At 35.8% G+C, this 15,508-nt stretch overlaps 1 protein-coding gene across 5 annotated transcripts in view; it reads right to left on the bottom strand.

Annotated features, from left to right (window-relative positions):
• Dpck (Dephospho-CoA kinase) overlaps positions 1–15,508 on the bottom strand; it is a 118,011-nt gene that overhangs the window by 75,527 nt on the left and 26,976 nt on the right. For all 5 annotated transcript variants that reach the window (XM_090394962.1, XM_090394963.1, XM_090394959.1 and 2 more), the window contains one exon: positions 5,278–5,397. In XM_090394962.1, the coding sequence (XP_090251088.1) occupies positions 5,278–5,389 (112 nt within the window). In that variant the 5' untranslated portion in view covers positions 5,390–5,397. The remainder of the gene's footprint in view (positions 1–5,277; positions 5,398–15,508) is intronic.

The raw sequence follows: 15,508 nt of genomic DNA, 5'->3' as shown, positions 1-15,508 counted from the left end.
TGAGCATTATATCTTGGATTTCACTTAATAGAAATTACCATGTATTTAGACACCCTTAGTCTTTTAAGGCTAAGTGTCTAAAGAAGTTTTCAAAAAAAGAATGAAAGAGAAGTAAAAGAGGTTGGTTCAGTAAGGTGGGAGAGGGGTGTAGTTGTGTTCTACTGTATAGCTTGCTCTGATATATAATATTCTATTTTAGTACGACAATGACAGAACATACTCAATGCATTCTCACATACTAATAAGAGCATTCACTTGATCATTCTCTTAGTCATTTTTTTTCTTCTTTCTGGAAGGAGAGACATATTTGCCATCATGTAGTCGCCTCCGTAGCGCAATTGGAAGAATGACGGTACATTGTGCCCTTCGATTGGAATAGGCCTAAGTTCGATTCTCGTTGCGACAGGAGGAATCTTTATCTGGACGATTTCAATCGAAGGTGAGTTAGCCGATCTCATACGGAGGTAGCAGGGTTTTTTCTCCCGGAAACTCAGTTTTTTCATCCCGCATACAGACAAATCGGCCCTTCAAAACACACGCAATTTACAGACAAAAAATACTAGTTGTGGTGGGCAATAGATGCCGTTGATAGAGATGATTCGTAGTAGAAGTTCGATGTAGTGGTTGAGACAGTTGTAGGTATCCTCCCGCGATGAGTCTTCGGACTCCTTGGAGGTGTCAGGAATAATAAAATAATAATAATAATGTTTAGGTAAGATAATTGGTATTAATGTCTGTAATCATTGCAAGAATTATTTTTTGTTTATATGCATCAGTCAATATCCACGATAACTTCAGATCTCTGATCTCTTCAATTTGTTCAAAATTTCCCCACCAAGTGCATAGTTCTTGCCTGCCAAATTTCAAAACATTACTCTTTGCAACACTGAACTCATGAAGTATATTTCAAATCCTACTCTAAGGCCATAGTATCTGTTTGGCTCCTCATTGTTCTTCCCAGTGCAGCTATTTGCATATCTGCAAACAGCTTCATATCTCCAGTTAAGCTTATCCCACTACCATAAATATATAAGTTTAACAATAATGGCTCCAAAACTGACCCCGCCCCACAGCACACCACTAACGACTTTCCTCTTTTGGAATACCATACCTCCATACACAACTTGCCGATGTCTATCTGACAGCCAATTACCTATCCAACTTGCTAACTTGGTATCTAATCATATTTGTTCCAATGTGGTTACAAACTTGTTTCATGGTAATCTAACAAAAGACTTCTTTGCAAAATCTAAGTATGTTTATATGCACTTCCCTTGAATTCATCAATGTCTTGCAGTACATAAGTGATAAAACATGACCTCTCTTTATCAACTCAATTGTATCCTAGTTCTCACAAATGTCTCCAACACCTTAACTCCAGATTGGCCTAAAACTTGTAGCCTCAGCCTTATCACCACTTTTGTGAAGTGGAACAATTTTACTCCATTTTCACTCTTTTGCCAACATTTTGTCAAAAGAATTTATAAATAGGTATTCCAAGGCTGTTGTTAACTCCCTGGAGCATTCCCTTAAGAAACTTGGGGATATATCATCAAGTTCTATTGCCTTACTGACAAGTTTACTTAATTAGTAATATACCTCTTGGCTCACACCACTAGTCCATCTCTCCCATTCCCTCTATGCTCAAGCATCACAAAATATAACACTAATGGGGATGAACTATCCTAACGAATTGCCGATTATCTCAACTATGTCTTCTGCAGCAGTTACTATCATCTTACCATAATCATTCTTTCTTCTATTAGTCACATATAAAAAGAACTCCCATACCAAGCTAATAACAAGATTATTAATATTAGAAAGATGTCTAGTTAATAATAATATTATTATTGTTATTTGCAAAATAACATCAAACGCCTATCATCATTATCAAATTCCTGACATGTACCCTCAAGGGGGTGTACAGGATATGATAGTACTACATGAAAAATTTACATCATTACTAACTTCCTATCTACAATTTTCCTCCAAATCAGTCTGTTACTTATCAAGACTCCAACATTATCAGATCTTATATTTCTATCGCCTAAGGTACTTTATACTGTATCCATCCACCTATATCTTGGTCTTCCTCTGGGTCGTTTTACTGCAAAGCTGGCAGAGAACACTTGTTTTGCTAATCTTTCCTTGCCCATTCTGTTTAAGTGACCATACCACCTGAGATTAGCTCTGCTAACGCATTCGTGGATGCTGACAATGTCAAGTTCTTTACTAATATCCTCGGTTTTAATATGATATTGCCATTGATGCCATCTATTCATGCCTCTAATCTTTCTTAGGACTCTCATATCTGCCGTCTCTAGTCTTTTACTTCTGACCCAGCTCTCAGATCCATAAATGAAAACTAGTTTGAACACTGTCTTTTATACAGCTAATTTAGTGTTCTGACTAATTTCTCTCTTATTCCATATGAATTTATTCAATTGATTTCCTACCATACCAGCTTTGTTGATTCTGATGTCTATTTCCATATTTAATTTACCATCTTCAGTAAAAATCGTGCCTAAGGAGCTGAAATGTTTTACTTGTTCCACAGGTTCCCCGTTCACAACGCAGTTGACATTTTCAACAATTCTACCTATTTTCATTGTCTTTGTCTTTTTAATGCTGACCTTCATACCATATCTATTACATCAGTTACTCAATTTAGTCAGGGAAGCTTGCAGACTTGTAGCAGATTTATTTAGAAGTATAACATCATCCGCATAAAGTAAAGAGCTGACATTAATATCTCCAATTCTGATATCATGTTTAATACCACTTTCCTTCATAATGTGATCCATACAGATAATGAATAACAGAGGGAATAATGTACATCCCTGTCTCACACCAGATTTAACAGTAAACCATCTTCCTGTACTTCAATTCCAACTGCTGACTTACAACTCAAATAAAGACTAAGTATTGCTTGATATAATGCCCCATTAACACCATATAACTGTAGCATATTGAATAGCTTCTCTCTTGGCACCTTGTCATATGCGTTTTCCAGATTGACAAAACTTAAATACAGATCTTTGTTATATTCCCATGCTTTCTCGACTATTTGTCATAAAGTGAAGATTTGATCCTGACAGCCTCTATTCGCCCTGAATCCAGCTTGTTCTTAACCAAGCTTTTCTTCCACAATTCTTCTCAACCGTTTCTCAAGTATACTTGCATAGATCTTGCCAGGAACACTCAGTAGGGAAATACCTCTGTAATTCTCACATTTAGTTTTATTTCCCTTTTTATATATGGGTACTATGAGAGCTCTACTCCAATCATCGGAAATTCGTCCTTCTCTCCAGGCTTTCTAAACTATGCAGTGCAGCCACCGTAAGACTTTTATACCACCATGCTTCAGCATTTCTGGTCGAATATCATCTACTCCTGCTGCCTTTCCACATTTCAAGCCGCCTTTAATGGCTTTTTCTACTTCAAGTATGGATATATATTCCTGATTGCATGCCTGTTGAGTGTTTTTTACCACTGTGCTCTCGCTGCTCGTTTTATTTAGCAATTTTTCGAAGTAATTACTCCATACTTCAAGGATATCTTTTTCTCCTGTTTTCAAGTCACCTTTATCATCTCTAACTCCTTTACAGCACTCTTTCCTCCATTTCTAAGCTTCTTCAACAACCTCCAGAATATCTTACCACCTTCTTGATATTTATTTTCTATGTTGTTGCCAAAGTCCTCCCATGACTTTTGTTTAGCTAGTTTTACACAGTGTTTCGCTTTCTTACATTTGTCTCTGTATTCTCTAAGAGCACAAGCTGACTTGTTTGCCAGGAACTTTTGATATGCTTTCTTCTTTTCCTTCACTGCCTCTTTAACTTCCTGTGTCCACATGGAGTTCTGATTTTTCTATCCTTGCAGACAACCTCACCACATTACTCTCTGGCTGAATCAATCAGGGTTTTCTTCAAGGCTTGCCACTGAATCTCTAAAGTTTGGTTCCTCTTCTCAAACTCTTTCATTTTTTCTTCAATAATCTTTGTGTATTTTAGTCTACAGTTCACATCTGAGAGCAGCTCAACTTTTATTCGCTTTAAACCTTTCTTATGTGTTATTCTTTTCAATATGAAATTCAATTTTATCCTGCTCAATACTAAATAGTGATCACTTCTAATTTCACATCCTCTGTACACTCTGGTGTCCTGCACCAGGGAGAAAACATCACTATCAAAATAACATAGTCCATGAGATTTTTCTTATTCCTTGCCTCTTCTCTCCATGTGAATTTGTGCACATTTTTATGTCGGAACATGGTGTTAGTCCATGTCCTGTGAAGAAATCCAACAGGTATTTGCCATTATTATTAGCTTTGCTCTTTTCTCCAAATTTTCCCAAAATATTTTTGTATGTCTGACAATCATTTCCTACTCTGCTATTTAGATCCCCAACAAGGACCAACTTTTCCTTTTTCATTGTGTCAGTTGCTTTTTCTAAAGCATCAAAAAATTCCTCCACTTCTACCTTAGTAGAACCTTCTGTGAGACCATAGGCACAACTAAGTCTCATTGTCCAATTCCCCATTCTGATATCTGCCCACATCACTCTACTTGAGACTGCCTGCCATTCAAGAAAATTAGCCTCGTATTGTGTGTTGAATACTATGGCTACTCCTTCTTTTCCTTGATTGTCATTTCCTGATTATAACATTTTGTATTTATTGCCCTATTATGTCGATCTGGTGTACTTATCTAATTCTTCAGTTAGCTCCATTTCTTTGCCATTCAGGCTTCTTATGTTGATAGTACCAGTCTTGAACTCTGGGGATGTTGAGTGGGGTGTGTTTTAGGATTTGTTCCAGTAGCTGACTTTTTGCTGTTTGCCCTGGTTCCCTGCCGAAAACAACAGGGGGGGAAGGCGTTATTTAACCGGGCAATGCCCCAGCCAGCATGAAATTTTGTCATGTTGTACCATCATTTTCTATATTGGTTTAAGCGCCAATAAGAATACAATTTGGTTGGCTAAATCCCAAATTGCCAGCCCATCCCCCTCGTTCAGTATCCAGGTAGATACCCAACAGGGGTGCACTGTGAGAAGGTGAGGATTGGACATTAGGTCAGAAGCCCTGGTCAGTTCTCCGCATTCCTTTATAGGCTATGTGGAGGTTGTACAGCTTTGACCCTTAAGCACCCCTATCAAAAGTCTAAAATATGTGAAATATTTGGTTTCTTTCTTATTTTTAAAATTAATTTGCTATATATAAAATATATTTTTAAACATATATATATATATATATACACCTTACAAAATCCATATTACCTTCTCTTGCAATTTTATCTGAATCTATGACAGCAATTCCCATTTCTGTCATCAGTGATGCCACGCTGCTTTTGCCAGAAGCAATTCCTCCAGTCAGGCCAACAAGAAACATTTTTTCACCTATTTAAAATATGCAGAAAATTTATATGAACCCATTCTTTCTAGATTAATTTATTAAATTTATATACTTTGTTGTGGTTCTTTTTAAACACAAACTGTTTAGTCTAATGTGGATGTACTAACATTTAGCTTTGAATGGGTGGAATGTTGGAATGAAAGAAGAAATTTAATATTGGATTGGAATATATATCTCTGAGTTATTAAATGGATAAGAATATTTTAATTATATCTCTGAGTTGTTCTACAGAAACATTGATAACACTGATAAATACCAATAACACTTTTCGATAACAAAATTTTTTGTTCTAAAGTTAATCAACATGCAGCAGCTACCATATTTCTTAAATGAAATTATAAAAAAATAATTAAACATTTATAAACAAAATTAAAAAGAATTAAAAAAAACCTAATATTATGGTAAAATGACTTTTGGCCCAACCTGTACGTGAGTGGATGGGCAGAGAAAGCTAACTGCTCTTGGAGTAGGAATGCAAATTGATGGTGAGAAGCTGTGCATTTTACTTTAACAAAGTTAAAGGAAAATGCAAAATTACAGATGCCAAATTGAATGTATGTGTGACCACACATAAAAAAAAGTTTAATAATAATTAAATAGCCTGCATACGAATTGAAAATTCTGTACTGTTGATCAAATATACTTCATACAAAATCTATTCAAATAATTTAAAATATAATTAGCAAGAACTTTACTGAAGCACATATCAATCAGAAGTTTTGCAATATCTATTAGTTAATTTCCTTGTAAGAGTACTTCCAGAACCCAGCAGACAATGTTAATGACCTCTGGTTGGAAAGACAAAGTTTAAATGCTCTCTACAGAAGAGGAACCTTTATAAAGGTGTTTTAACTAAAAGTGAAGTACTGCAGATGGAGGTGATGGTTTTTTTCACTGCACAAAATAATGAAAACACCAAAACATATGCAATTAACAGACTTTAAATATTGGTCTCAGAGGTTTATGAGGGTGGTCTGAAAAGTTCACGGTCTCGACCATAGGTAGCGGCACTATCGGCAAGATTTTTTTTCTAAGTTGGTACATCTGTCATAAGCATCCATGTGAAATTGCAAATCATTCTATCAAGTAGTTTGTTTTATACAGCTGTCTGAAGCAAAAGTGTTGTCTGTATCCCTTGAAATGGATAAAATTGAGTATGTGCGGTTACAAAATTCTGTGTAAAAGAAGGTTTAACGCCAAAAGAAATTCATTCGAAGTTCATAAAAGTTTATGGGCACTCTTCTCCTTCGTTTTCGACAATTAAGAAATGGGCTGCTGAGTTCACGATATGGTATTGGATGACCGGTGAGTCAAAGTGCATGAAATTGCTGAGACTATAGGCATTTCAAAAGACTGTGTAGGATATATTTTGCATGAAGAATTCAATATGAAAAAGCTTTGCACAAGATGGGTGCCATGCTTGCTCACAGCAGATGAAAATCTCTGAGCAGTGCTTGAAGCATTTCAACAAGAATAAAACTGATTTTATGTGTTGATTTATTATTATGGACGAGACTTGGATTCACCATTACACACCAGAATCCAAACAGCAGTCAAAACAGTGGACAGAAGCTAGTTGTACAGCACCAAATAAGACAAAGTCTTCTTTGGCACTGAATGGGATGCTAAAGGCATTTTGTTTATTAATTATCTTGAAAAGGGTAAAACAATAACCGGGGAATATTATTCCGATCTCTTAACCAGGCTAGATGAAAAAATGCATGAGAAAAGACCCGATTTGCAGAAGAAAAAAATCATCTTTCATCAGGACAATGCACCTGCCCACAAAAGTGTTTTGGCAATGGGAAAATTAAGTGATCTGCACTATGAATTGTTGAAACACCAGCGAGTCAAAGCGCATGAAATTGCTGAGACTATGGGCATTTCAAAAGAACATGTAGGATATATTTTGCATGAAGAATTGCAAATAAAAAGCTTTGCGCAAGATGGGTGCCATGTTTGCTCACAGCAGATCAAAAATGCACTCGCATGAAAATCTCTGAACAGTGCTTGGAGCATTTTAACAAGAATAAAATTCATGTGTCGATTTATTACTACTGATGAGACTTGGATTCACCATTACACACCAGAATCCAAACAGCAGTCAAAACAGTAGATAGAAGCCGGTTGTTCAGCATCAAAGAAGGCAAAGTTCCATCAGCAGAAAACATCATGGCATCAGTGTTTTGGGATGCTAAAGGCATTTTGTTTTATTATCTTGAAAAGGGTAAACAATAACTGGGGAATATTATGCCAATCTTTTAATCAGACTACACAAAAAAATTCGTGAGAAAAGACCCGGTTTGCAGAAGAAAAAAAATCATCTTTCATCAGGACAATGCACCTGCCCACAAAAGTGTTTTCTCAATGGGAAAATTAAGGGATCTGCATTATGAATTGTTGGAACATCCATCCTATTCCCAAGATTTGGCTACCTCTGACTTCTATCTCTTCCCAGAAATAAAACTCTTCCTCGCTGGTCAGCATTTTTCTTCGAATCAAGAGGTGATTGCAGCTGTAGAGAGGTATTTTGCAGATCTTACTGAGAACTACTACAACAGGCAGTGGCATATTTAGGCATTTCCCACCCACAGGCTCGCAGAAAGTGCCACCCCGCCATATTTAATGAACATGTTGATTTACATGCATAACCTATTTATATCGTAAATTCATAATATAAATATATATATATATATATATATATGTGTGTGTGTGTGTGTGTGTGTGTGTGTGTGTGTGTGTGTGTGTGTGTGTGTGTGTGGAAAGTATTTTACCTTGGGTATAATAAATGTTAAAAATACCAAGCAATTTTAAACCTGGTTTTACTCTATTCCCAAGTAAGCAAACAGACACACAAGTCAAGTTTGTGCCTGCAAGTAGGCACTTGCAGGCGCAAACTTGACTTGTGTGTCTGTTTGCTTACTTGGGAAATGGAGTAAAACCAGGTTTAAAATTGTTTGGTATTTTTAACATATATATATATACATATATATATATATATATATATATATATATTGATCTGTATAGTTATGCAGAATCTGATTATGCCAATATGCTTGCAGACTAAACTTATGAGGAAAAGAAAAATATTTCTCTACTTGTGAGTAGATGCAGCATATAAGGAACATGTTATAATTACAAAAATGAGAGCCCGGAAATTTCCACAGCCCCTCAAAATTACCTAAATACGCCACTGACTACAGGGATGGGATAATGGTGCCGGACAGTGGCGGCCCGTGAAGTTTTAACTGTGGGGGGGAGTGCTGCCTATACAAAATAATTTTAAAAAAATTATTTTTTCCTAATTAGTAACCAATTTATTAGTAAATAAATCTATAGTTTATGAATAAATTGGTTACTGATTAGGAAAAAAAAATTTTTTTTTTAAATTATTTTGTATAGGCAGCACCCCCATTTAAAACTTCACAGGCCGCCACTGGTGCTGGAGCATCGCTGGAATAAATGTATTAGTCTCGAGGAAGATTAAATAAAAAAAAAAATATTTTTGAAATTATAAATTCGTTTTTTATTGTTAAGCTGAGAACTTTTCAGACCAATTTCATCAGAGAAAAAAAATTACTTTAATTGAAATTTCAGGATCTACTATATTTTAATTTTTATGTTCATAATCAAATTGTGTTCTTTTTACGTTGCCTTATGGTCTACTACTACAAAATACAGATTCTGCATCAAATTTTGCTGCAATTAATTTTAGCTTTCTACAATTTCTTTGAAAGTTTCATCAGACTATAATCATTTAAAAATTGATTTAGATCATTCAATGCATCCAAAGTAAGTTGAAGATTCACAGATGAAGACTACAGCATTTTGCTGACAAAATTCACTTTATTTAAAATATCATACTAAATCTTTGGCGCCTTTATATCTTGGTGCCTGTGTGCGTCGCACACATGGCCAGCATGCTCCTGCCTGTCGGTAAGGTTGCTCATAAGATTACTTGGTTATTGAAGAACACTTTATAAGGCCTTGATATGACCACATATGGATTATTGTGCTCTCTGGTCTGGTTTCCTGGGTTTCTTAGGGGATGAGGAAGTGGTGGCAAGGATTCAAAGGTGAGCACCAAGATGGTGAGTTGCCTTTGGAACATTCCTTATGATGATAGATTGAGTTCGTGTGGACTGCAGAAGTTGGTTGATAGGAGAAAAAGAAGGAATATGATAAAAACATTGAAGTTACTTAAAGGTGTTTATAGGCTTGATGCAGAGAAATGTTTCATCACTTAGCTAGAGAGGGCAGAAACAAGCATCCCTCGTAGTTGAGTAAAAGTGTGATTAGTTGGGGTATGAGGATTAGATTGGAGAGTTGTTAGTGAATTTAATGGGATTCCAGAATCAGTTGTTAGTGTGCTTTGTTCTTAATGGGTTCAAGGAGAGGTATGATGGATTATGGGCATAAATTGATGAGTCTTTGAAATCCATGGAGTTGCCCGTACAATAATAATATTTACTGTCCATTATGCTCGGCATAACTAGCCTGTCAAAATTTTCTTCACTGATAGAGTTAAGAAAATTAACAAAAATTGAAGTTAAAATTCTAAAAGATCTCACAATCTTACCTGCTACCCCACAACATGGTGAGAAGGGGGGGGGGCATCAGTGAGCCGGACTAACAACCCACCTATATGATGCAAAAATTAAACACTAAAAGAAACAACATAAAATGAAGCTGGACTTTCCAGAGAGAGAGATTGACGAGAAAAGAATAATATAAAAGGCACTGAAAAGAAAGCATGATGATAACTGAAAGTTAGAACATTTGTTCCTTAAATCAAAAACCAAAAGAATTGAAGAATTGGATAAGCAAAATATAAAAATACTACACATATGCTTCTGTAGTTCAACTGGAAGAACAACAGTATATGGCACCCTTCAATTGGAAAAGGCCTATTCGATTCTCGTTGTTACAAGAGGAATCTTTATATGGGCTTTTTCATTTGAAGTGAGTTAGCTGATCTCATATGGAGGTAGCAGGGTTTTTTCTCCGAGAAACTTGAGTTTCTCGGAGAAAAACTTTTTCATCCTGCATACAGGCAATTTGGCCTTCAGAACACATGCAATTTACAGACAAAACATACTGATGGTGATAGATGTCATTGATGGTAGTTATGTGTAGTAGGAGAATTATGTAGTAGGGGGAGATGGTAGATGTGTGTGTGTGGCAGAGTGTCCTCTCATGATGAGTCCTTAGACTCCTTGGAGGTGTCACATAATAATAATAATATCAGAAACAAAAAAACAAAGATAAAGGAATGTATGCATTACTTTTTTTTGTAGGCTTTTCCACTTATTAGTGGCTGATTATTCTCAGATTCCATTCTTCATTGTTCATAGCTCTCACAACTGTCCCGTCTCAATGTAGTCCCCTTTGTCTTCCTCATTTCCTTCCTCTGGGGGGGGGGGGGGGGGGGAAAGAGCGATTCATAATTCTTAATGGCCATTATTCCTCTCATTTTCTGGATGTATCCACACTATTTCAAAGCATGTGCCTCCATCCTCCCTATGACAGGCTGTTCAATTTCCATCTCTGTTTGAATATATGCCTTACTCAGACAGTCATATGAATGGCTCTATGTTTCAAGTAATCAAATTCTATAATGTTTACTTGTTTTTTCTTTGTCTGTTAGTGAGAGTCCAGCACTCTCATCCATAAGTCATTATACTCTCTATAATCACCCAATATAACACAGTTCTTTGTTTTCCTTGAGACTTTATGAGTCCATACCATTCATGGTTCTAACAGCTATTTGTGCTTGTCCTTTTCAAAATACTAAGACACTTCACACACGCCAGACTTATCCATCATGCAACCTAGATACTTAGAAGGTGAAACAAAATCCAATGATTTTGTTTCACCTCTCCAACTACTACATATTTGGTTTTAATAGATAGAATTCACAGGTCCCAATGTTTATATGTATTCAAGAGTTTTCTCATCTGGTATTCTACATCCTCCTTGTCCTGTGTGAGGATCACCTGCTTATGAGCAAAAAAGTGGAGAATGCAAGACACTTCTTCAGTGGGGTATACCTATTCCAGCAGCATTGCCTGTTCCAGTCCTCCAAGGCAGCATTTAAGTAGATCTTAAACAATGTTGATGACATACAGCATCCCTATCTGAGTCCCTTGCTAGTATTAAATTCTTCCAAAAGTTTGTCACCAATCTTTATAGCTGACCTACAGTAGATCCCTGGTATATCTTGCACTATCTCTACTATTTCTTCATCTAATCCTGCTCCCTTCAATACCTAACATATACACTGTTCTCAATCCACTGCTCTCCTTGGATGGTATTGTACACTTTTTTCCAGATCTACAAAAATCAAACAGGGTTTATCAACCATTTGTTGGGATATTTATAAGGAAAATATATTCCCCATTCAAGACCTTCCTGCTGTAAACTCAAACTGTTCTTCTGACTTTGAGGATATTTTGAATTTAATTCGGTCCCTCATGATTTGGTTCGATATCCTACTAAGCAAACATATGACACTTATTCCACTATAATTCTTAGGGACTTTCTTATACATGGATGATATATATATATATATATGACAAGTTCTACTCATAAGGGATATCTTCATCTACAATCATTTCATTGAATATCATTGTCATGACCTGTAATACCCAACTACCAGTATACCTAAACATCTCTATTACCATTCCACCAGGCAAAGCCACCTTTCCTTCTTTAATGCTTGAACAGCCTGCATCATCTTCTCTGGTGTGTTACTTCAAATGTCCTTTCTCCAGATAATAGCCTCTCATCTCCTTGCTACTCCACCCAATCCTCATATAATAAACCTTCAGAATAGCTCTTAAAATCTTGACGGGAAATGATATTAAATCCTGTTCATGATCTTACCTCAGCACAAATTTCAAGGCCTCAATAGTGTGACTATATATCCCACTAGGTTTTCAATTTCATGGCCCTTTTTTTTCCCACACTTCTTCCTTAGCCTTAATTACTATCCTTGTCATTTGTCTCTTAACACTGTTATACTTCTCTCTGTCTTGAGAGTTTTGCTGCTTAGCCATCTCTTATATGCTCTCATCTTTTATCTTCTCTTTTCACTTGATGACTTATCCATTCTATATTTCCTCACTTCTTACCTCCTCTTTCAAGAGCTCTTCAGCAGCCTCATGTATACACATTTCTTTAAATGATCACACAACTAAGATGCAGATCTCACTCTCTCTCTCTCTCTCTGGTTAAATCCAATTTCTGCTAAAGATGTTGTCTATATAAATTCCATACACTATTGTCTTGTAACAGCCATATTTTGTATCTAGGAATCTCAATAACTCTACTATCATCATGTGAAGTGTTTGGCCATCTAGATGCAACAGGACACACAGTCTTACTTATCAACATGTAATGATCTATCCCACATTCAACTCCACTGAGCATTCTCAGATCTTGTACTATTGCCACTCCCTATTATCTGGCTATCACCAGATCAATTATTGACTTCAGACCTCTAGTTGGCTGGGTCCGTGCAAATTTATATCTGTGTTGATAATAGCCATTTAGCACCTGGCATATTTCATGTGCATATATTTGAATCGACTTGCTTCCACCACACAATGATTATCACTGCACTCAATTGATTATTAAAGTCTTCCAACATAATAATTCCTTGTGTTCACCTGCTGATTCAATCATTTCATTCAAAATCTTCAAATGTACTCTTCATCAAGAGAGGCATCTTCACGTAGAGCATAAGCTCCAAAATCAAAAATTCCAATCCACTCTTCTTCCCAACTTTTTACATAATTCTTCCATCTGCTTTTTATGAGGATAGGTACTCTGGCTTTAGCCCTTCTGCTTTTATCCATTCCACTCCATATATGTGGATATATATACCCAATTTTTCAAAACTTTTCTTTTTTTTTTTTTGTTTCTCTGAGGACCATAATAACTGCTTTTTATTTTCTACTTCTTGATTTACCTCACTGATATATGATGTGTTTATATTTAATACATTCTATGTTTCAAAAACGTTGTCCATTTCTGGCAAAGGAATGTATAAATTAAATAAATGTTACATATTTTCAGTAGTGTAGAGAAAGCACACGTCCTATCCTATCCTGATTTATGCTCATATGTAGACCCCTACTTCACCGTACAGGCATTCGAAACCAAAATCCTACGGAATAGATTGGTTAATCCTTATTCCAGGAATGTGTTATGTCTGTATATGTGTGTGTGTTCACAGGACCAGTTTGCCTGTTTTGAAGGACGAAAAAACCCCGAGTTTCCAGGAGGGGGGAACTCTCAATCTCTGTATGAGACTGACTAACTCGCCATTTGATTGAAAATACCTGATGGTTTTCTCATGCCACAGACAGGTCGAACCCAGGTCTTTCTGCCCAAAGGACTCATCTAAACCAATTGAGCTATGGAAGATCAAAACATGTTTAGGAATAATAGTACGAGGATTTTCAAAATGAAGTAAGAATGGGAATTTGTATCTGAAAGAATACTAAGAATAAAAATAAAATGGCAAAATAAAAATATCAGTGCCTATAGTCCTGAAGAAGGAAAACCAAAAACAGAAACTGAAGAATTTTATGGACTACAGAAAATAAATAAATTATATATATATATATATATATATATATCACTGGTTGATTTAGTAATACTGGCAGAGACTTAAATGGTAGAACCAAAAACATTGCAATACCAGGAACATGTCAAAGATTCAATGAAATGACTGAAAACTCAAAAGGAATAACTATTTCAGTTTTATACAGATATCAAATTTAGAATAAATAATACTTTCATTATCACAAGAGTCAACACAAAATAACATGAAGAAAAAACAGAGGGCAAATATCCATCCATAGATTACATAACAAACAAACAGAACAGTAAAAGCAGAAGAAATATTGGTAATTACAGTTCTAATATCTGCAGACACTGGAAGAAATCAAAAATTATTGATGGGAAAATCCAGTGGTAAAGTAAAATAAAGAAATACAAGGAAATAAATTTAAGGTTAGAATTATTACAAGATGACAGTAAAAGAATACTTTATAAAATAGACTAAAAGAACAAATTTAAAAAAAAAATATATCAGTAATAGAGAGGATTATAGATTCTCATTTGAAAAAAATCAAAGCAAACATTAAACAAGGAGCATATGAAATATTAGGATAGAAATTAACTAGAAAATACAAAATATGGATTCTCTAGTATGTTGAAGAAATAAGAGCACTATTATTATTAACATCTGACTTCAATGGAATCAAAAGACTCATCACTGGAAGTCTATACACTCTCAAGTAAAAAGATCATTGAGCTGTGCCTTAAACCCATTCACAGTTTCTGCACTCGCCACACTTTCAGGAAACACGTTAAATTCACCAATCACTCTCCATTCAAAGAACCTACTTCTCCCTGCCCTGCTTATACCCTTCCTAATAAGCTACCAAGCAAGGCCTCTAGTTCTACCCTTGTCTCACTTTACTCTATGAAAAATCTCCTCCATAGTAATCTGGTAACAACCCCTCACCAACTTATTGTCTCAATCATATCTCCTCTTCTTATTCACAAGGCTCTGTAAGTTGCAATCCCTCAATCTCTCCTTGTATCCGATATTCTGTTGATCTCACACTAACTTAGTAAACCTTCTCTGGACCCTTTCCAATACATCCTCAATCATGACCAAATCTATGCACAGTACATTTGGTCAATTTCAAGACCAGATTAAAGGCTTATACAAGGGAAACATAACCTCTTTGCTTTTACATGTCAATATCCCGCTTATTATTGTCATAATCTGTTGGGATGTTCTCACAATTTCAGCAATGTGATCTCTAAAATTCAAGTCTCAGTCCATCATCACTCCCAGCTCTCTCATCTCCTCCACTGTCAAAATTTCTCTGTTAACTGTATACTCTGCATTCCAACCTCACCTACCAAATTTCAAGACCTTACATTATGCAACACTAAACTCACAGATCCACTAATTTTCCCTAGCATAGTCTATTCAAATCCTCCTGCAAAGTCACAACATCTGTCTACTTCTCATAGCTATTCCCTTGCATCATTGGCAAGCAGCTGCACATC

This window comes from Typopeltis vanoorti, chromosome 6 (genome assembly GCF_054136105.1).
Source record: "Typopeltis vanoorti isolate ZY-2024b chromosome 6, IOZ_Tvanoo_1.0, whole genome shotgun sequence".
In the NCBI taxonomy this organism is placed as follows: Eukaryota; Metazoa; Arthropoda; class Arachnida; order Uropygi; family Thelyphonidae; genus Typopeltis; species Typopeltis vanoorti.
This window is presented reverse-complemented; position numbering and strand designations above follow the sequence as displayed.